Here is a 23,756-nt window from a genome sequence, read left to right as displayed (position 1 = left end):
CGACCCAGATGGATGGTACAGGGAGGGAGGTGGGAGGAGGGTTCAGCATGGGGAACACGTGTATACCTGTGGTGGATTCATGTTGATATATGGCAAAACCAATACAATATTGTAAAGTTAAAAAATAAAATAAAAAAATAAAAATAAAAACATTGTTCTCCACCTATGCTGATAGGCAACAATAGCAAACACTCTTTTGAATGAAATACAGAACAATTTGAAGCTCAGAGAAGCAAACTCACATTTGTTAAGTTTTTAAAAAATGTAACAAAATACAATGGTGATAAAAAACATATTATCAAGTGTCTAATAGAAATCTAGACTTGAATATTCTTCTCAAAGAATCATTAAATTATATTTAATTTTCTATAAATTTATATATAAAGATATAATAATTTAATATTTTATAAATAAATTGGAACTTTTATAAATAAATAAATAAATTTGGTAATTTATAAAATAAATTTATATAGCAATTGGTACTTCTGATGAGCAGATTTTCTTTTATGAAAAAATGTCTAAAGTAGGAGGCAACATAATATAACAAAACCTATTTTAAGATATCAGTAAATGAGTACTTATTGACTTCAGAAACAATGAATTGTTGAAAAGGAACAAAAATGAGTCCTATAATGGATGCAATATACCCCTGTTAAAAGCACCCATCATTAAGACTGATGCCTTATGCTTTTAGGCTAAGAATAGTCTTCAACCTCATAATTCTAATATATATTTTTTTATTTATTTTAATTAGAGGCTAATTACATTACAATGTTGTACACAGATGTATAGAATTCTAATATATTTTAATTACTTTTCTCACAGTAAAATTGTGTCCTCATTTTGATTTCAACAACAAGAAAAATTGATGATATTGACCATTCTAAGAATCAGTAATCCTTCAGGCAGAACTTGATTTATACATAGTTCATTTATGAAAAAAATGACTAATAATTGACTGAGTGTAAGTGTTTTGTGCTACATTTTCATATTGGATAATGCAACAAATTGAAAGGAAGGGAAAATCTTCCCAAAGTGACATTGTGACTATGATTATACTTTTGTTTCATGCTTAACACAGTGATTCAATCAATAAATAACTACATAATATCTAAAATTTGCTGTTTATATATTTAAATAGTCATTCAGTTAATATACTGTTTCATTTTATTACAATTATTCTGTAATGTAGATATTATCATCTACTTTTAACAGGTAGAGTAACTGAAACTCAGAAGGTTTTGGAGGAGGTTTTCAAAAAAAATAAATTAATTTTTCAAATGTATTTAATATTTAAAATCTATGATTTGACAGTTAGTTGAATTATCATTCTGTTCATTTTATTACAAGTTTAAATACCATCATTATTTGGTCATTTATGTGACCTAAATTTTGGAGTTCCATTTCTTAATCCAGTGTTTTCAGCCTAATTAAGTTTCCAATTAATACAATATCTTAGGAAAAGATTTTCCCAAATACTTTAAATCATACTTGTGCCCTTCTTTTCCAACTACATTCAAAACAATTTCACTTTAAGTAAGACAAAGTTTTGCATATAACACAAAGTTTATAAAGATATATATATATATATTTAAAGGATATTTGCACAAATATCTTTTTTTTTTTTCTTTTTAAAAAAAGTCTTTATTTTTAATTGGGGAATAATTGCCTTACAATGTTGTGTTGGTTTCTGCCACACGTCAACATGCATCAGCCATAGGCATTCATATGTCCCCTCCCTCCTAAATCTGCCTCCCACCTCCAACCTCTCTAGGTTTTCAAATACCTTTTAAGATAACAAAAATGCATATAAAGTGTTAGCCTAAGATGGTCTGAATTAATCATTTAATTATTTTGCTAAACTACCTCCGTAAAAATAAAGGAAGGTCTTTTTTCCAATATCCTTAGCACTCAAAAGAAACAAGATTGTCAGATATAACCCTGAAAGATTCTCATATTCTTAATCCAAAATAACATATATTAGAGTTATAAGAAAGTTAAGAATCAGGAGAGTTTCAGAGGAAACAAGTAATTCTGACAACATTGTTTTCCCTGTTTCTTTCAGGACTCACCACATTGTCAAGTTCTTTAAAAGTGCAGGGTGCTCAAAAGAAGGAAGCCACTTAAATGATACTATATTAAAACTTTGGAAAATGTCCTAGATTAAAAGAATTTAAATTGCCCCATCCAATTCCTTTTTTGGCTTTTTTCTACATGTCTTTCATTAATAGTAATACAAACAATAAAAATCAAAGACAATTTAAAACACAAACTACATCTCTCAACAAATTAAAATGCAATCACCCAGACAGATGCTAGATAGAATCCTTGCTTTCAACCTAGAACATTTTTATTTAAAACAAACTAACTGTAATCACTATTTTATGACATTTCTCATGTACAGTAAGTCCTTTGAGAACTAAGAGTAACCTAAAGTCAAATGGCATTGGTTCTAAAGAACTTAATTTTGGCAAAAACCATCACAATATTGTAAAGTAATTAGCCTCCAATTAAAATAAATAATTTTTTTTTAAATCAATCTTTTCTTTTTTCTTTTTCTCTTTGAGCTTTCAGAAAACATGTGTAATTTGAAAAAGATAATGCATTCCATTTCTTTTAAAAACACAGAATGGAGTGATCTATCTAAACCCTAGCACAAAAGCATTTAGGTGTTAATACTTACCATATGGGCATTTAGCCTTATAAGCTAGATATGAGGTACTATCATCATTGGTTAAATGCCAGTGATAGAGAAGAGAAAAATGTAGCATATGCCATATGGTTTACAAAACAAGTCATAAAGTTATTTGTTATGGCAGAAAATCCATCTATATAAGAGCTAATGCCAAGTTTATTTATACAGTGTGCTATCTAATTACTTACCACTGGAATGTTACTGGGTTTAGATACACTAATCCATTAGGCGAATGATTCTCCCCTGCAAAGAGAGGAGGGCTCTAGGTAGCCTCATGCCAAAGTCTCAGCATTTTTGTTATGCAATGAAAGTCATACTGACCCGCAATCGGAACACAGGCAAGGTAGTTGAGATTTAGCCATTTAATCTCTACAGGGAGTCCATGAGCTTGACAACAATAACACTTGCAGTCCTATGACTAAGTGACTATTAGAGGTAACAGGAAATCCTTGAAGAACATAAAGGAGAGTCACCTTCCATATTTAGGAAATGCAGTTTCCTAGATTTCTAGTGGAAAATAAGAAACAATTCCTAAAAGAAATTCAATAGATCAAAGACTTGTCCAGATACTTACGCCACAATACCTGAGAGATGGAACATTTCAGCTGTCAGGTAGGAGAGATAACTGTATAAGAAGACAAAGAGAGGTTCGATGACCCGGATGGTCTTGGTAAAGCGTGTGGTAAAGGCAGCAATCATGCCAAACAAGAGCCCAATGAAAATGCCTCCTATTCCAACCAAAAAAAACTTTCCTATCCCAGCCAAAATGTCCAATGATTTGATAGATGGCATTTCAGAGAAAGATTTGAACAGCTTATAGAGCACCTGTATTTAAAAAAAAAAAAAAAAGGATTAGAGTGAATTTACCAATCAGGAACGTCTCAATTCATGCCCTTCTAATTTGAAGTTTCTCAACTTTGAAGTTCTTCAACTCCCCATTTCCTTCCCAATATGAGTTCCTAGAAAGCTTCCTTATATCAAAAGATATTTCTACAGATGAGTATTAAATTATGCATGATTCTGTTTGAAAATTGATGGGCTGTGAATATATCCTTTATGGCTAAAATATTCTTGTAACATGACTAGGAAGACTTTGACCTATAGAAGGCATACCCTAATTTTCTCTTAATAAACTGATAAAGGTTAGTATAGTATCAAAGAAGTATTTCTATTTTTGAAAACATATTAATCATGAGTAAATCATATTATCTAAATTCATAACCTTATTCCTAGGACTAAATTGTTCAATCATGGTCTAAACCAGAATTAAATTATTATTTAAATTTCAAGGGTGAGCATAAGGGAACCTAATTAATTACCATGAAAACTCGTGTGTGGGATACTTACAACAGTAACAGCATCATTAAGGAGGGATTCTCCAAACACCAAAATGTGAAGCTTTTCATTCACATGAATTTCTTCAAATACAGAGAGTACAGCCACAGGATCTACTGCAGCAATCAAACTACCAAACCAAAGGTTATGGAGCAATGACACGTCTTTAAGGTTGAAGAGCTTCACCTGACATATGCCATAGAGGGAAAGGCCTATTCCAAATGCATTCCACATTGTTCCAACTACAGCATACAGCAGAATGGTTCCTATGTTTTCAAAAAATGGCCGACTGGGCATAAAATATCCTGCATCAAGGACTATTGGTGGAAGTAAATACAAGAAAAATATATCACTGTTCATGACTGGTGGAGATTTGTCATTTAAACTGTAAATTAGTCCTCCCATGATGAGACCTACAAATATCAAAAGGCAGCTTTCAGGTACAACTGTGGGTATCTTATTACAGAGATGAAATCCTAGAAAAGAGAAAAAAGATAGACTAGTAAACATCTTTATTATCAATCATCTCTATATGTCAGCCTTCTTGTCAAGTCTTATGATTTCAGGAAAATAACTTCTCAGTCATTTTACACTTTAATAATGACTTAATAAAGATGCAGAGGCATGAGTGAAGACACTTTCCTTTACAATGGAAAATATTTACTAATAGAATTAAAATATTCACAATTAACAGCAAGTTTATTCATATGCCCACTGAATCATTTTCAAATATGAGTATGTATTTTAAAATAGAAACAACACACTTATCAGCTTGCAGTGTTCTTCTGCTCTTCTCATGATCATAGTCAAAGACATCAGAAACTCAAAAATATAGAAATGATAACCATAATTCAAATGTCTGCTTTGAATAATAAGAGTTGAAAAGGGCTTTAGTAATCATAACTGATTCTTCATTCATAAGGAATTATAATTATTTATAAGGAAACTGAGGCCAAAGAAATGAAGCTACTTTTCATGGCTGAACAGTAAGTATGTGGTGGAGCTGGGATGACAACCCAGACAGGTATCTTGACTTTTAGCTCAATGTTCATATAATTACCCCAAACTGTCACTTAGTCTGATTGACATATATGGGCTTACATAAATGCATACTACTGAATTATCAAAATACAATCCCAATTATAAAGTTTGTTTTTCATAGAATGATATTACTCTTTCTTCCCATGAGGGAAATACAGCCATCTCTAGCAACCTACATGGCAGCAGTTCTCTGTTTTATCCTGTATTCTTTTTCCTCTGCCCACATTACATTCCACATCATCATGCTCTAGCTTACATGAAGCTTACAGAAAAATACTCTAATTATCATCGATCTTCTCTATTATAGAAAGGACCTTAATGACCATCTGAGCTAATCCATTCCTTCCTGTCTAATCCTGTCCTCACCAATACACTGCTGATATCCTTTTCTAATACATTTGTTAGTTAATTTGACTACAATTTTCTCAAGGATTGAGCATAGTTTTTACAATAATCCCTAGCACATTGATAGCACATAGAAATAGCTCAACAGATACTTATCAGATAAATAATAAACACATTTTAGAAAAGAAAGCCAGTTGGTTCATATGCTAGAGTTTATTTCGAAATATTTTCAAAAGTGCTTTCACCTATATGCTTCTATTTGATTCTCTCATCAAACCAACAGCAAAGTGTTAGTCACTCAGTTGTGTCCAACTCTTTTAGACCTCATGGTCTGTAGCCCACCAGGTTCCTCTGTCCATGGAATTCTCCAGGCAAAACTACTGGAGTGGATTGTCATTCCCTTCTCCAGGGGATCTTCCTGACCCAGGGATCTAACCCAGATCTCCTGCATTGCAGGCAGACTCTTTATCATCTGAGCCACCAGGGAAGCCCATCATACCAGCATAACAATGTAAATACTGTTATTCTCATATTAAAAATGAAAAATATGAGACAAAGAAGTACTTTACTTATCTAACACATACTTATTGATTGCCTATGTGCCAGGCACTGGCTCCTAAATTGAGTAAATTTTAAATAGCTCATAGTAATTTTATCTTTCCACTAAACCATGATGTGTCCTTCTTTATCCTCTACAGAATCACTTATTTTCTCTAGGCATTGAAATAATTTGAAAACTTCTCATGGGAAGGATGGGGCCTTATTCATCACTTTAGCCCCTGGCCACAATATAATTCTTCACACATAAAATGTGTTTAAAAATATATGTGTTGAATGATTGCTTACAAGGAAGGCTTTTTTAATTAATTAATTTATTTATTTGGTTAGCTTTTTAAATTTACATTCTCTTACAAGGTCACAGAAAAAATTATCTGTCAGTGATGGTTCAATAAATTCCTACTTTAACAAATGGGAATGGAAGACTACTGGGAAGTCCCTTTGCCCTATCATGCTGAAATTAACATTTAATTAGAAGATTTAATATAATCAACATATCTAATAATACAAAAATAATTTAAAAGAACCTGCACCCTAATAACCTTAATTATTAACCCTAATAATTTAAAAGAATTCACAAATGTTCTTTATTATCACCCAAGACAGTATGTACTTCTAATCAAGGAGGTATGTAAATGAGCATTCTAGTTCCGTTTTGTTGAACTTCACAAAGCATCTTCTCTTCCTGGGCCTCAAATTTCCTATCTACAAAATAAAGTTGGATGAGAATGATTTCTAAGGGTTTTTCCAGCTCTGACAACCTATCATGCTATGAATCTGTGGATTCTTTGTGTCATCATTAAATAATATATTTCATAAATGGTAAAGCTTTAGTATATAAAGTCACTTAAATAAAACTTTGAAATGCTGAACATGATTTATTTTAGAAGAAATTCATTTTAAAATAACAGAATTCTATAGACTTTGAAGTTTTCCTGACATTGCTTTTGTTCTGAACCTAGAAAAATGATAACGTTATCATAAATACTTTAACACCATCAAGGCAAAGGTCTGATAAATTATTAAAGAACGTAAAAGGAAAAACGGAATAAATCCCCTTAGGAGAATCATAAAGCTAGAAATTCAGGGTGTTCATAAAGTTGAAATAGTTAAAATATAACAGTTCTTTTCTTGCTGGATCTGGTCTTAGTTTGTGTTTTCTCTCAAATTCTGAGTAATGGTATAAAGGCTTATCTTTTAAAAAATAGAAAATGGACTTGTCCCACTTTGTTACTACCTGGCAACTATAGCAAGCATTCTGTGAGGAAAAAATGCTGTCTAAAGACTCAGATCAATTAGAATCATTCTATTTAGATTTCTCTGCTCTCCCTTTTAAAATTATGCCTTGTCTGCTCAACCCTTGAACAACTGGGACACTTTGCAGTCTAAGTCCCTTTGCTGGGCCTATTCCTGCCTCCTCCCACTGGGAGACCACCAACATTTGAACATGATCACTGCAAGAAGGTTTGAGCTATGAAGATAAAGATCATTTTGGCAGAGAACAGGAGGCAGATATTCCGGTTTGCCTTTCTCTGTTCTATTAGGAAAAGGGTGCCTTTCTTAACATCTGGAAAAGCCCTGAGATCCCCCCACCCACTCCATGCCCCACTGTCCCTATTAGGCAACACCCTGGGAAAGCCTTGGGAAATTCCTCACTTACCTATCTTTGCCAGAGAGGCTAACATAATCCAGAGTGTGATCTCAAAAGGAGTCTGCACATGCTGGTAATCCAGGGAGAAGAGGAGTGTGTGAGCAGATGCCACCGAGGCATTATCCTGAATTCTTTTGGATCCCCAGCTGCCATTTTCTGCCTTCAGGTTCCAGTAGTGCAGCATGCTATTCCCAGAGGTTCCCAGGAGCTGGGAGCAGAGCTGACCCAGCAGCAGAGGCAACAGGAGGCCCAGCCTGTGAGCCATCACCAGCTCTGCCAGCTGTGCTTGCTTAAGTATTTAATCTCCTTTCCAGCTGCAGCTGCTGACAAATGCGGTTTGCTGTCCTTGACCCTTAGTCTTTCTGGCTAGTATTTAATGATCAATGAAAATTTCAGCAGCTCCGTGGAGTCCCAGAAGAGAAATGCTGGGTTGTGATGCCCTGGAATGAAATTAGAACCTGAGCTAGCAAAGGGAGGAAACAGGAACAAATTCATTGATTGACATAGAAAAGGATCTTACCCCCAGTCCTAAATTCCAGGGGAAGAAAACTACTGGAACTGTATTCTGGCCACTTAGGAATCTATTTTCTTACTATAAGATAACTCCAATTCATAAAGGATATGGAAAACTATTCAAGAAGAATCCCCAAATCTCCAAAGACTATCAATGACTGTACATATGAGAATCTTAACTAGGATGTCAAATTCCAGCTGCCTCTTGGGTAAAACGGTAAACATTAGACCTCCTTGTTTCCACAGAGAGAGGTGAAGGGGTTGAAAAAATTAAATCATCTACTCCTAAAAATTCCAGGAGAAAAACCTTTTCTTTAGTGTGAATAAGGGCCCTAGTACTTAAGAGCAGGATAGTTAAGTTCAGTTCAGTCGCTCAGTCGTGTCTGACTCTGCAACCCCATAAATCGCAGCATGCCACGCCTCCCTGTCCATCAAAAACTCCCGGAGTTTACCCAAACTCATGTCCATCCAGTCGATGATGCCATCCAGCCATCTCATCCTCTGTCGTCCCCTTCTCCACCTGCCCCCAATCCCTCCCAGCATCAGAGTCTTTTCCAATGAGTCAACTCTTCGCATGAGGTGGCCAAAGTACTGGAGTTTCAGCTTTAGCATCAGTCCTTCCAAAGAACACCCAGGACTGATCTCCTTTAGAATGGACTGGTTGGATGTCCTTGCAGTCCAATGGACTTTCAAGAGTCTTCTCCATCACCACAGTTCTTCAGTGCTCAGCCTTCTTCACAGTCCAACTCTCACATCCATAAATGACCACTGGAAAAACCATAGCCTTGGCTAGACGGACCTTTGTTGGCAAAGTAATGCCTCTGTTTTGAATATGCTATCTAGGTTGGTCATAACTTTCCTTCCAAGGAGTAAGCATCTTTTAATTTCATGGCTGCAATCACCATCTGCACTGATTTTGGAGCCCCCCAAAATAAAGTCTGACACTTTTTCCACTGTTTCCCCATCTATTTCCCATGAAGTGATGGGACCAGAGGCCATGATCTTCGTTTTCTGAGTATTGAGCTTTAAGCCAACTTTTTCAGTCTCCTCTTTCACTTTCATCAAGAGGCTTTTTAGTTTCTCTTCACTTTCTGCCATAAGGGTGGTGTCATCTGCATATCTGAGGTTATTGAGATTTCTCCCGGCAATCTTGATTCCAGCTTGTGCTTCTTCCAGCCCAGCGTTTCTCATGATGTACCCTGCATATCAGTTAATTAAGCAGGACGACAACATCCTGCCTTGACGTACTCCTTTTCCTATTTGGAACCAGTCTGTTGTTCCATGTCCAGTTCTAACTGTTGCTTCCTGACCTGCATATAGGTTTCTCAAGAGGCAGGTCAGGTGGTCTGGTATTCCCATCTCTTTCAGAATGTTCCACAGTTTATTGTGATCCACACAGTCAAAGGCTTTGGCATAGTCAATAAAGCAGAAATAGTTGTTTTTCTGGAATAAAGATATGCAATTAAAAAAATTCATGGAGGATGTTGATGAGTCTATTTTAAAGTGATGTACATTTTGAGCATTATGGCAAATATAGATATTTATGATACCAAATAAAAGTATTTTTCTTTTTTTGTGTGTGTGCACAGAATACAGCAAAATTATACAGTAAATGTGGGAAAATGATTTCATAGTAAATTCTTGTTTTAATAATAGTCACACTTGCCTTTCTGATAGAAAGCAAAAGCTACATATAAATAGGCATGCATAGGAAAGAGGAAGCAAGGAAGGGAAGAAAGAAAGAAGAAATGAAGGCTGAGATAAGTAAGTAAATATTTCACAAAACAGGATGTGGGACTGTTACCATAGTTAACTATTCACAGAGAACACAGGTAATTAAAATATGGGAGCCCGAGGGTATTAGTTAAATCAATGACCCATTTTTCCTTTGTTGCCTAACACCATCTAACCTAACAACTAATGATAAATCAGTGACCCATTTTTCAACAAAAAAGGAATATTTTGAAGACACAGTCTCACCAATACATATGCTTTTAATATGTCAATGAGCAGTCGTCTTAAAAATAAATCTTTTTTTTTAAGTGGGGCATAAACTAAAAATCTTTAAAACTTAAAATTTAATTTCCTTGTAAAGGTTTCCATCTGCAATTTTATTTATCATCATTCTATACACAGTATTTAGCTATTTACTTTATTTTCAGATCAAAGATTGCAAATTTGACACTAACCATTACAGGTGTCTCAGTGGTTAAGGATCCACCTGTCAATACAAGAGACCCAGGAAACATGGGTTTGATCCCTGGGTGAGGAAGATCTCCTGGAGTAAGAAACTGCTACCTGCTGCAGAATTCTTTCCTGGAGAATTCCAGGGACAAAGGAGTCTGGCACACTATATATAGTCCATGAGATCACACAGAGTCAGATATGACTGAGCACAAACTCACACACTATTCTTAGTAATTATTTTCCAGGTTTCCACTAGATCAAGTTCTGGAGTAATCTTATGGACATGAGTTTGAGCAAGCCCCAGGAAATGGTGAAGGACAGGGAAGCCTGGTGTGCTGGAGTCCATGGGGTCGTAAAAAGTTGGACACGACTGAGCAACTGAACAACAACAACTTAATATTGGTGTCCCTCATTATCAAGTCTAGCCTTTTCATTATCAAGTCTAGCCTTCTCATTATCAAGTCTATGCTATGCTATGCTAAGTCACTTCAGTCATGTCCGACTCTGTGTGACCCCATAGACGGGAGCCCACCAGGCTCCGTCGTCCCTGGGAGTCTCCAGGCAAGAATACTGGAGTGGGTTGCCATTTCCTTCTCCAGTGCATGAAAAGAGAAAAGTGAAAGTGAAGTCGCTCAGTCCTGTCGGACTCTTAGCAACCCCATGGACTGCAGCCTACCAGGCTCCTCTGTCCATGGGATTTTCCAGGCAAGAGTACTGGAGTGAGGTGCCATTGCCTTCTCCTTCATTATCAAGTCTAGCCTTTTATAAAAGAGATACATAATGTGATTTTAGAATCAATGGAAGATTATTCCCAGAAAAGCACCTCTCCATTCTTTTCTCTTTTTATTGAAGTATAATTTATATTTAATAAAATGCACAGTTCTTAAATGTTCAGCTTCATGTTTTGGCAATTTGCATACACCTTTATAACTACCACTCAAGGAAGATATTGAACCTTTGTCTCATGCTACATCTTAGCTTATCCTCACCTTAACACACAGACAAGTCCCATTCTTCTCTCAATATACATTCAGTTCAGTTCAGTCACTCAATCGTGTCCGACTCTTTGCGACCCCATGAATCACAGCACGCCAGGCCTCCCTGTCCATCAACAACTACCGGAGTTCACCCAGACTCATGACCATCAAGTCAGTGATGCCATCCAGCCATCTCATCCTCTGTCGTCCCCTTCTCCTCCTGCCCCCAATCCCTCCCAGCATCAGAGTCTTTTCCAATGAGTCAACTCTTCGCATGAGGTGGCCAAAGTACTGGAGTTTCAGCTTTAACATCATTCCTTCCAAAGAAATCCCAGGGCTGATCTCCTTCAGAATGGACTGATTGGATCTCCTTGCAGTCCAAGGGACTCTCAAGAGTCTTCTCCAACACCACAGTTCAAAAGCATCAATTCTTCGGTGCTCAGCCTTCACAGTCCAACTCTCACATCCATAAATGACCAATGGAAAAACCATAGCCTTGACTAGACGAACCTTTGTTTACAAAGTAATGTCTCTGCCTCTGAATGTGCTATCTAGTTTGGTCATAACTTTCCTTCTAAGGAGTAAGCGTCTTTTAATTTCACGGCTGCAGTTAATATCTGCAGTGATTTTGGAGCCCCCAAAAATCAAGTCTGACACTGCTTCCACTGTTTCCCCATCTATTTCCCATGAAGTGATGGGACCAGATGCCATGATCTTCGTTTTCTGAATGTTGAGCTTTAAGCCAACTCTTTCACTCTCCACTTTCACTTTCATCAAGAGGCTTTTGGGTTCCTCTTCACTTGCTGCCATAAGGGTGGTGTCATCTGCATATCTGAGGTTATTGATATTTCTCCCAGCAATCTTGATTCCAGCTTGTGCTTCTTCCAGTCCAGCATTTCTCATGATGTACTCTTCATATAAGTTAAATAAGCAGGGTAACAATATCCAGCCTTGACGTACTCCTTTTCCTTTTGGAACCAGTCTGTTGTTCCATGTCCAGTTCTAACTGTTGCTTGCTGACCTGCCTATAGGTTTCTCAAGAGGCAGGTCAGGTGGTCTGGTATTCCCATCTCTTTCAGAATGTTCCACAGTTTATTGTGATCCACACAGTCAAAGGCTTTGGCATAGTCAATAAAGCAGAAATAGGTGTTTTTATTACTTTTTGTCTATTCTTGAACTGTATATGAATTAAATCATACAGTATGTACTATCTTGTGTCTGGCTTCTTTCAATCAGCATGGTAATTAGTCATGTTGTTATACACATCAGTAGTTTAGTACTTTTTAATGCCAAGTGATGTTTCACTGTAAAATATATCACAATTTATCTATTCTTATGTTGATGGACATTTGGGTTGTTACTAGTTTTGGTTATTGTGGAAAAGGCTGCTATGAATATTGTTGAACAAGTTTTGGTTGATGCATTTTTTTTTTAATTTTGGGGGGATAATTGTCTATGCATGTAATTGATAGATATTTCCTTCCTTTTAAAAACTAAAAGACAAATATTTAATTCTGTAGTCCATTGTTACTAAGACTTATATAGTATAAATCTATAAAGAAGGTAATTGTTAACTTAAATTCGTGGCATAGGATAAATCATTGAACTCAGAGGATTTGGTAAATATAAAAGATCAACAAACTATGAATTAGGAGACTGGAGTCTAGTCTCACCATTAGATCCTAATTGACCTTAGTTAGCTTACTTAACCTTTGTGAAGTTCTATTTACTCCTTTTCAAAAATAATGTTTAGTGTTCAAAATCATTTGTGTCTTGTATGTACTTTTTATACTATGTGGGTATAGAACTTCATGCTGTAGACATGAGGAATAACACTAATTCCTTGCAATCAAGAAACTTATGATTTAAAGGGGAAAATAAGCACATAAACAACTAAGATCATTAGAATAAAATAAGTGAGTTTCATTCAACAATACATATACAACCAATAGCTGTCTATTTAGTGTCCATTATGTATTTGATGCTAGGTACTAGGCATATGATGCTAAATACTTTCAATATAAGTTTGGCCTTTGTGCTACAGACTAATGAGAGATACAAATTAAAAATGCAATCCTAATGCAATACAATTAGATACTGGGGGAGTACAAAACACATGAGAGCACAGAATCAAGGTTCTTAATCCAGACTAAAAGAAGAAAGAATACTGAGACAATGTCCTGGGGAAAAAATCTTAACTGAGACTCAAAGGAGGAAAAGTTGGAGATAGCTAAAAAAAAAAAAAAAAATCCTAAGATTCACTGGCAAAGCAAAATAGAGACATAAGCAACCAGAGAAATATCATAGCAAATTCCAGGAAAGAAAAAAAAAAAAAAAAAGGTGAATGCATCTTAAATAAGAGGTACTGTGGAATGAAAATATCTCCTGTCACATTAATAAAGAAGAAATGTCACAGCCATCAGCAATTTCCAGCCTCCAAATGTGAATGAGGTTTCCCAAACTGCTATCCAGGTGATGCTGCCACCCCCTGACAGTGATTGCTGAGGAGCTGAGTGAATGAAAGAGGTGAACAAGGAAACAGGACTGGCCCCAGGTAGCTGAAGTGCATATGAAAGGAATGAATTTGATGAGCCCAGAGGCTTACATTTTCCCATACATAGCATGCTAAATTCCTTGATACCTGATCTTTGATGCTCAGACTACCTACTCCTTTTGTTGGAAACTTGTATATAGTCTGACTTACCCCATGCCTCCTTGGAGCAGTTTCCTCAGAGCTACTGAGATGCTGTCTTCAGGCTCAGAGTCCTAAACATTGCCACCGAATAAAATAACTTTCTACTTTCAGGTTGTGACTATAATTTTTTGGTTGACAGTATGAATAAAAACTGGAGAAGGGCATGACAACCCATTCAAGTATTCTTGCCTGGAAAATTCCATGGACAGAAGAGCCTGATGTGCCATAGGTTCTCTTAGAGTTGGACATGACTGATGCAACTTAGCACAGCACATAAATAAAGACATTGAGACCTAAAGAGAAATGGCAACAACATGAAATAGACATGACAATGAAAACATAAAGTTGACAGATTAGAAAGATTAACAATAATAAGAAGCTACTACTACCCCTAGGCTGAAGAGACAAAGAGAGAAGATGGAAACTTACCACTGTGGCCAGAATGATCTGACAGAAGCTAAAACATTAGCAGTCATGTTCACTTGTTGCAGAAACCAGTATTCAAGAAACCAACCACCACACTCGGAGAGTTGGAGAACTCAGGTTTTTTACACCAGGGGGCCCAGAGGAGTTAACACTCCAAGCTCTGAGCCCCAAACACAGGGGTTACAGAGTTTTTATATATGGACAGGCATGATTAAGCAGGTTTGCAGGGGCTGGACGATTGCAAAGAGCAGGACAACGGTGAGTGAGATAAGCTCCAGTTCCTAGTATTGTGAGTCCCCACTTTCTGAGACTATGTGACCTACGTGATCCAGACTTTGCAAGGAGCAAGCTGACTTACAGAGGCAGAAGGAGCAGGAGGTTATGTAAAATTTTAACTTTTCCTCTTCACACTAAAAGCTAGAGTCATGAACAGCTGCTATCAGAGACCTCCCCAAGGAAAATAAAGAGAGAGGAATACTCTGTACCTTCTTTTCTCTCTCTTCAAACACCCATCAGAACCTACAATTAATATGAGTCCACCAGGAAGCCTGCACACACAGGAGTCTCAGAAACACAAACAAGAGGAGTCTTCCCGCTGAAAAAAATGTCGAGGAATGAACCTGAGAGAATACAGGTCCAATTCTGACATACAGTTCTAACTCACTTCAGTTGCTCAGTCATGTTCTGCTCTTTGCTACCCCCATGGACTGCAGCAAGCCAGGCTTCCCTGTCTGCCACCAATACCCAGAGCTTGCTCAAACTCACGTCCATCGAATCAGTGATGCCATCCAACCATCTCATCCTCTGTGGTCCCCTTCTCCTCCTGCCCTCAATCTTTCCCAGCATCAGGGCCTTTTTCCATGAGTCAGTTCATCATATCAAGTGGACAAAGTATTGGAGTTTCAGCTTCAGCATCAGTCCTTCCAATGAATTTTCAGGACTGATTTCCTTTATGATCAACTGGTTTGATCTCCTTGCAGTCTAATGGACTCTCAAGAGTCGTCTCCAACACCGCAGTTCAAAAACATCAATTCTTTGGCACTCAGCTTTCTTTATAGTCCAACTCTCACATCCATACAAGACCACTAGAAAAACCATAGCTTTGACTAGATGGACTTTTGTTGGCAAATAATGTCTCTGCTTTTTAATATGCTATCTAGGTTGGTCATAGCTTTTCTTCCAAGGAGCAAGCATCTTTTAATTTCATGGCTGCAGTCACCGTCTGCAGTGATTTGGAGCCCAAGAAAATAAAGTCAGTCACTGTTTCCACTGTTTCCCCATGTATTTGTTATGAAGTGATGGGACTGGATGCTATAATCTTAATTTCTGAGGTTGAGTTTTAAGCCAGCTTTTTCACTCTCCTCTTTCACTTTCATCAAGAGTTTCCTCTTCACTTTTTGCCATAGGGTGGTTTCAACTGCATATCTGAGGTTATTGATATTTGTCCTGGCAATCTTGATTCCAGCTTGTGCTTCATCCAGCCCGGCATTTCGCATGATGTTCTCTGCATATAAGTTAAATAAGCACAGTGACAATATACAGCCTTGATGTATTCCTTTCCCAATTTGGAACCAGTTCTAACTACCATCAACTAATACTATCCCAGATGCATGAGAGAAAAGAAAAAAAAGGAGAAACAAGAAGAGAAAACATACAAAAAAGAGAGAACACACAAGTAAGTAGTAAAAGCTTTCAATGTCTTCACTTCTTTGAATAGGAGATGCCTGAGTATACCCATGTGCTAAGTCGCTTCAGTTGTGTCCAATTCTTTGCGACCCTATAGACCATAACCAACCAGGCTCCTCTGTCCATGGGATTCTCCAGGCAAGAATACTGGAGAGGGTTGCCATTTCCTCCTCCAGGGGATCTTCCTGATCCAGGGATCAAACCCATGTCTTTTAAGTCTCCTGCATTGGGTGGTGGGTTCTTTACCACTAGTAACACCTGGGAAGCCTGAGTACCCACACAAAGACTGAAATATTTATTTTTGCACACAGTTAGTTAAGAATATGACACATCCCACCAAAATATGTGGCTCGGCACAGCAGTGATTTGCAAACAAGGGAGTGGATATGGACATAATTAGGTATTTCAGAGGTTATGTGTAGTTTTGGACAGAAAAGAAGCCAGTTATGACTGACTGTTGGAAATTGTTCCTTTGATTTGTTTTTCATTGTTTTTGTTATTATAATCATTCAAAATGGCATGCTTAAAAGGACCCTGCCCCTCTGCCTGAGTATAAACTAAACTGCCATTGTTCAGCTCATAGAGAGATAATCTGATCCTACTCACCTGTGAATAGAACAGATTAACACACTCATTCCAAAGACTGGTCATTCCTTTGGAGATGTTTTGCAAGACTGAAGACCCTTTCACTTTACTTCCCCACTGCCTCTCCCTCTCTATTCTGCCTTTTGACAGAATGTTTCTTTCACTGTTTGTTTCTTTCACTCTGACTCTACAAAAGAACGTGGCATCCAGACCACAACAAATGGTTATTTTGAGGTTACAGTAATAGTTTGGCTTAGCCAGCCAGGAGCCTTGCTGCTTGTGGCTCGCCAGCCCTAATCAAGGAATACTGGGGTACAAACCTAGCAGCTGCCAGGACCATTTGTCTTGAGGTTCTTTCCTTCAAAATTAACTGAAGCATCACTGGCTGACCCAGGGCTCACCAGTTGAGACAAGGAACTGACACATTTCTACGAGTTGACAGCCTCAATTTCATTTGTAAGGTAAATCTACCCAATTCGATAGCCAGTCCAGACTATTCACTTGTTTTATGAGACATTTGGTGTTATGAGCTGACAGGTTCAATTTTGGAGGGTCACTCCATTGTGCAGATCGGGAACACCCACCCCACCCCCAATTTGGGCTTTTCTTTTAAGAGAAATTTGATTAGGGTACCCTGTTGAGGAGGGGAAGTGTTGCTGAACCCTCCCATGAACCAGTTCATTGGGGAACTAGTTCTTGTGGGGCAAACCCACCTTTGTTGGAATTAGCTCATTTGTAGGGTAAATTCATTTACCTGATTTGGGAACTGATTCAGTTGGAACTGGTTTATTGGGAAGCTATTTCTTGTGGGGGTGGATAGTCTAGTTGGAATTAGTTCATTTGTTTTGTAGGGTAAATTTATTTACCTGATTTGAGAATTTATTTGTCTCTCCATTTATGCTGGAATTTGTGCTGCCTGTGTTAGAATTTCCCTATGTCTTTTCTTTTGTGTTTTGGTGTTATCAAACTTGTAATGGGGAATATTTCATCTATCCCAGAGGAAAGAACTTTGGGGCACATACTAGAGATGTTAACAATCATAAGAGCAGGGGGGCGGTCCTAAGATGGTGGAGAAATAGGATAGGGATATGAATTTATCTCCCACAAATCCATCAAAAGATCATTTGAATGCTGAGCAACTTCCACAAAACAACTTCTGAACACTGGTGGAGGACACCAGGCACCCAGAAATGCAGCCCATTCTCTTCAAAAGGAGATAGGACAAAATATAAAAGACAAAAAGAGACACAAAATAATTAGGGATGGAGACCCATCCTGGGGAGGGAGTCATGAAGGAGGAGAAGTTTCCAAACACCAGGAAACCCTCTCACCAGGGAGGTCTGTGGGAAGTTTTGGAATCTCAGAAGGCAACATAACCAGGAAAACACACACACACACACACACACACACACACACACACACAGTACATGTCTAACTGCAACTCCCAGTGGACAAGTAGCCCAGACGCTTGCAGCCACTGCCAGAGAGGGGGGCCAAACAGGGAGGGAGGTGCAGGTTGCATGCTTAGGGTAAAGACCCGACCTGAATGCCCTGAGGACAATCTGAGGGAACTAACATGAGATAGCAACCCAAACTGGGATAGCCGGGGCGGGGGGGGGGGGGGGGGGGGGGAGGCGGGGGCGGCGAGAGAGAGAAAGAATTTTCCCACAAAAAGCTCTAACCTAAGGCACAGCCTGACCTTCTCACAGAACAAAGGGTTGAGCGAATACCAAAAGAGAGCTAGCTGGCTCCTGACTGGCCACTGCCCCTGCCAGAGGCAGAGAGAGAGGCATGCATGCAACAGCCACAGCCAAAAGACAAGGGCAATCTCGGCCCCAGAGAGGGCATCTTCCACCAAACTGTGAGCAAGTTCCCGGTTGCTAACCAAGTCTTCCTAGGATCCTGGATGGTTGACATCTGCCAGGAGGATCACAGTCTGAGATCATCTACCCAAAGGAGACACACCTGAGATGGTGCTCTCACGGTACACCTGGGAAACCGATCAACTGGACTGGGGAGGTAATTAAGAGGCAGAGCACACCTGGGACAGTGCACTCGACAAGCCCTTAATTGCCTGAGCTGCTTGGACCTGGAAGGGCACAAAACGCAAGCCCAACCGAGTCTGTGCTTTTGTGGAATAACCAAGAACCTGAACTGGAGCAGCTTAGACCTGGGAAGTGCACTAAATGCAGGTCGTGCTTTGGACAGTTGGACAGTACCCCTCCTGAGCAACCTGGAGCCTGAGCAGTGTAGACTGGGAAAGCACAATAGCCATAAGCTGGGGCAAACCCAGTGTGCTCAGTACACTGTGAGCACTCCCCACACTCACCAGTGATATTTGTTTACAATATTCCTCCCTCCCCACAACACAACTGAACAAGTGAGCCTAAATAAGTGACCACCTTCGTCCCCTTCTGTCAGGATGGAAATTAGGCATTGAAGAAACTCGCAAACACAGGAAGCCAAAATAAACAAAGAAGAAGGAACAGCTCTGGAATTGAAAGGTGCAACAGATTAAAACCCTGCAGTTTACATTGACTAAGCATTCGAAGAGGCCTATAGACCTTGAGAAGAAGTATAAGCTGGAACAAGGAATTTCCTGAAATTGAACTGACCCCACACTGCCCACAACAGCTCCAGAAAAATACCTAAATATATTTTCACTATTATCATTTTTATTCTTTTTAATTTTAAGTTATTTATTACTCCTTTAATTTTCATTTTTATAATCTACTTTACCTTGTAATAAAGAGACCCTATTTTTAATGCAAATATCATATATATATATATATTTTAATATTTTTGTGATTGATGTTGTTTGTTTGTTTGTTTTTGCTGTAGGGGAACACAGAGTTAGGATTCAGACCCTGTGAAGTTAAATGTTAAGTGGATGGAAAATTTCCAAGTGATATCTTCTTTTTCCTCACTGGGCCTCTGTGTGGCCCCCAATATATTGTCTTTACCAACTGAGCTATCACGGAAGCTCAGTTGGTAAAGAAACAAAAGAAAAGTTTTTGGATTTTTTTTTTGTTTGTTTGTATTTTTAATATTGCATTTTTGAGAGTTTAAGCTCTAGATTTTAAATCTTTGTTTTTTGGTATTTGTTATCAATTTTGTACCTTTAAGAATCTAATCTTCAGTATCCATTTTTATTTATGGATGTGATTTCTGGCTTGATTGCTCTCTCCCCTTTCGGCTCTCCCTTTTCTCTCCCAGGTCACCTCTGTCTCTTCCCTTACCCTCCCTTTTCTACTTAACTCTATGAATCTCTCTCTGTGTTCCAGGCTCTGGAGAACACTTAGGCAATTGATTACTGGCTAGATTAGTCTCTCCTTTATTGACTCCCCCTCTTCTCTTCCTGGCCACTTCTATTTCCTTCCTCCCTCGGCTCTTCTCTAAGTAACTCCATGAACCTGTGTGTTCGAGACTGTGGTGAGCACATAGGGAATTGATTACTGGCTATGCTGCTCTCTCTGCTTTTCAATCCTCCTCTTCTCCTCCTGGTCACCTCTATTTCCCTTCTCCCTGTTCTCTTCTCCATGGAAATCTGTGAACCTCTCTGGGTGTCCCTCGCTGTGGAGAAGCTTTTCACCATTAACCTCGATTTTTTATCAACTGCGCTGTATGGATGGAGAAGTCTTGAGGCTAATGTAAGAATAAGACTGAAAGCCAGAGACAGGAGGGTTAATCCAAAACTTAGGAACACCAGAAAACTCCTGAATCCTGAGAACATTAACTGACAAGAGCTCATTTGAAAGCCTGCAAACACTGAAACCAAGCTCCACCCAAGAACCAACAAGTTCCAAAGCAAGACATACCACTCTAATTCTCCAACAACGCAGGAACACAGCCCTGAGGATTAAAATAAAGGCGTCCTAAAGTCACACCAATGCCATGGAAAACTAATACTCACACTGGACACTTCATTGAACTCCAGAGAGAAGAGATCCAGCTTCATACACCACAACACAGACGTAAGCTTCCCTAACCAGGAAACCTTGAAAGCCACTAGTCCAACCTCACCCACAGGCAGCAACTTCTACAATAAAGAGGAACCACAAACTTCCAGCCTACAGAAAGGCCACCCCAAACACATCAATATAAGCAAAATGAAAAGGCAGAGAAATAGTCAGCAGGTTAAAGGAGCATGAAAAGAAGAGAAGTGAAAAGCAAAGGAGAAAAAGAAAGATATAAACATCTGAATGCAGAGTTCCAAAGAATAGCAAGGAGAGATAAGAAAGCCTTCCTCAATGATCAGTGCAAAGAAATAGAGGAAAACAATAGAATGGGAAAGACTAAAGATCCCTTCAAGAAAATTAGAGATACCAAGGGAACATTTCATGCAAAGATGCACTCAATAAAGGACAGAAATTGTATGGATCTAACAGAAGCAAAAGATATTAAGACGTGGTGAGAATACACAGAAAAACTGCACAAAAAAGATCTTCACGATCCAGATTATCATGATAGTGAGATCACTCACCTAGAGAGAGACAGCCTGGAATGTGAGGTCAAGTGGGCCTTAGGAAGCATCACTACAAGCAAAGCTAGTGGAGGTGATGGAATTCCAGTTGAGCTATTTCAAATCCTGAAAGATGACGCTGTGAAAGTGCTGTACTCAATATGCCAACAAATTTGGAAAACTCAGCTGTGGCCACAGGACTGGAAAACGTCAGTTTTCATTCCAATCCCAAAGAAAGGCAATGCCAAAGAATGCTCAAACCACTGCACAATTTCACTCATCTCACATGCTAATAAAATAATACTCAAAATTCTCCAAGCCAGGCTTCAGCAATACATGAACCATGAACTTCCAGATGTTCAAGCTGGTTTTAGAAAAGGCAGATGAACCAGAGATCAAATTTCCAACATCTGCTGAATCATTGAAAAAGCAAAAGAGTTCCAAAAAAACATCTATTTCTGCTTTATTGACTATGCCAAAGCCTTTGACTCTATGGAGTCAATAAATTGTGTAAAATTCTTTAAGAGATGGGAATACCAGACTACCTAACCTGCCTCTTGAGAAATCTGTATGCAGGTCAGGAAGCAATAGTTAGAACTTGGAAATGGAACAATAAACCAGTTCCAAATAGGAAAAGGAGTATGTCAAGGCTGTATCTTGTCACCCTGCTCATTTAACTTATATGCAGAGTATATCATGAGAAATGCTGGACTGGATGAAGCACAAGCTTTAATCAAGATTGCTGGAAGAAATATCAATAATCTCAGATATGCAGATAACACCACCTTTATGGCAGAAAGTGAAAAAGAACTAAAGAGCCTCTTGATGAAAGTGAAAGAGGAGAGTGAAAAAGTTGGTTTAATTCAATATTCAGAAAATGAAGATCATGGCATCCAGTCCCATTACTTCATGGCAAATAGATGGGGAAACATCAGAAATAGTGCCTGACTTTACTTGGGGGGGGGGGGGGTGAGCTCCAAAATCACTGCGGACGGTGACTGCAGCTGTGAAATCAAAAGACACTTACCCCTTGGAATGAAAGTTATGACCAACCTAGATAGCATATTCAAAAGCAGAGACATTACTTTGCCAACAAAGGTCTGTCTAGTCAAGCCTATGTTTTTTCCAGTAGTCATGTACGGGTATGTGAGTTAGACTATAAGGAAAGCTGAGTGCCAAAGAATTGATGATTTTGAACTATGGTGTTGGAGAAGACTCGTGAGAGTCCCTTGGACTGCAAGGAGATCCAACCAGTCCATCATAAAGGAGATCAGTACTGAGTGTACATTGGAAGGACTGACGTTGAAGCTGAAACTCCAATACTTTGGCCACCTGGTGCGAAGTGTTGACTCATTTGAAAAGACCCTGATGCTGGAAAAGATTGAAGGCAACAGAGAAGGGGATGACAGAAGATGAAATGGTTGGATGGCATCACTGGCTCAATGATTGGTAAACTCTAGGAGTTGGAGTTGGACAAGAAGGCCTGGCATGCTGTAGGGCATGGGGTCAAAGAGTTGGACACAAATGAGCAGCTGAACTGAACTGAACTGAAAGGAACATGATAAATGCCCTCCAAACCAAACAAAAGAGGAGATAGGGAGTCTACCTGGAAAACAATTCAGAATAATGATAGTAAAGATGATCAAAAATCTTGAAAACAAAATGGAGTGACAGATAGACTAGAGAAAAGGATTGAGAAGATGCAAGAAATGTTTCACAAGGACCTAGAAGAAATAAAAAAAGAGTCAATCAATAATGAATAATGTAATAACTGAGATCAAAAGCATTCTGCAGGTAACCAAGGGTAGAATAACTGAGGCGAAAGATAGGATACATTAGGAGGAAGATGAATTGTGGAAATAAATGAAGCAGAGAGGAAAAAAGGAAAAATAATTAAAATAAATTAGGACAACCTCAGAGACCTCTGGGACACTGTTAAACACACCAACATTGGAATCTTAGGAGAGTCCCAGAAGAAGAAGAAAAAAGAAAGGGCATGGAAAAATACTTGAGGAGATAATAGTTGGAAAATTCCCTAAAATGGGCAAGGAAATACCCACCCAAGTTCAAGAAATGCAGAGTCCCAAACAGGATAAACCCAAGGCAAAACACCCCAAGACACATAATAATCAAATTCACTAAGATCAAACACAAAGAGCAAATATTAAAAGCAGAAAGAGAAAAGCAACTAATAACACACAAGAGGATTCCAATAAGGATAACAGCTGATCTTTTAATAGAAGCTCTTCAGGCTAAAAGGGAATGGCAGGCCATATGTAAAGTGATGAAATTAAAACAACAACAACAACAACAAAAAAAAAAACCCTACAACCCAGATTACTATACCCAGCAAGGATCTCATTCAAATATGAAAGAGAAATGAAAACCCTTACATACAAGCAAAAGCTGAGAGAATTCAGCACCACCAAACCAGCTTTTCAACAAATGCTAAAGGATCTTCTCTAGACAAGAAACACAGAAAAAGGTTTATAAATTCAAACCCAAAACAACAAAGTAAATGGCAAGAAGATCATACTTGTCAATAATTACCTTAAATGTAAATTGTTTGAATGCCCCAACCAAAAGACAAAGCCTGGCTG

General features: G+C 38.3%; 1 protein-coding gene across 9 annotated transcripts in view; it reads right to left on the bottom strand.

Annotated features, from left to right (window-relative positions):
- The window catches only part of LOC147340705 (sodium/hydrogen exchanger 2-like), a 175,528-nt gene that overhangs the window by 88,900 nt on the left and 62,872 nt on the right, over positions 1 to 23,756 (bottom strand). For all 9 annotated transcript variants that reach the window (XR_015159873.1, XM_086389887.1, XM_086389890.1 and 6 more), the window contains exons 2-4: positions 7,635 to 8,065; positions 4,043 to 4,506; positions 3,270 to 3,520 (exon numbers count right to left, since the gene is read on the bottom strand). Coding sequence is in view for 8 of the 9 variants with exons in the window: in XM_086389887.1 (XP_086246013.1) it covers positions 3,270 to 3,520; positions 4,043 to 4,506; positions 7,635 to 7,890 (971 nt within the window). In the remaining variant the exon portion in view is untranslated. The remainder of the gene's footprint in view (positions 1 to 3,269; positions 3,521 to 4,042; positions 4,507 to 7,634; positions 8,066 to 23,756) is intronic.

The sequence above is a fragment of the Bos grunniens genome, chromosome X (assembly GCF_055505025.1).
Source record: "Bos grunniens cultivar Pamir isolate PY7600 chromosome X, Bosgru_T2T1.0, whole genome shotgun sequence".
NCBI lineage: Eukaryota > Metazoa > Chordata > Mammalia > Artiodactyla > Bovidae > Bos > Bos grunniens.
The sequence above is the reverse complement of the archived record's forward strand: the minus strand, read 5'-3'. Positions and strand labels throughout refer to the sequence as shown.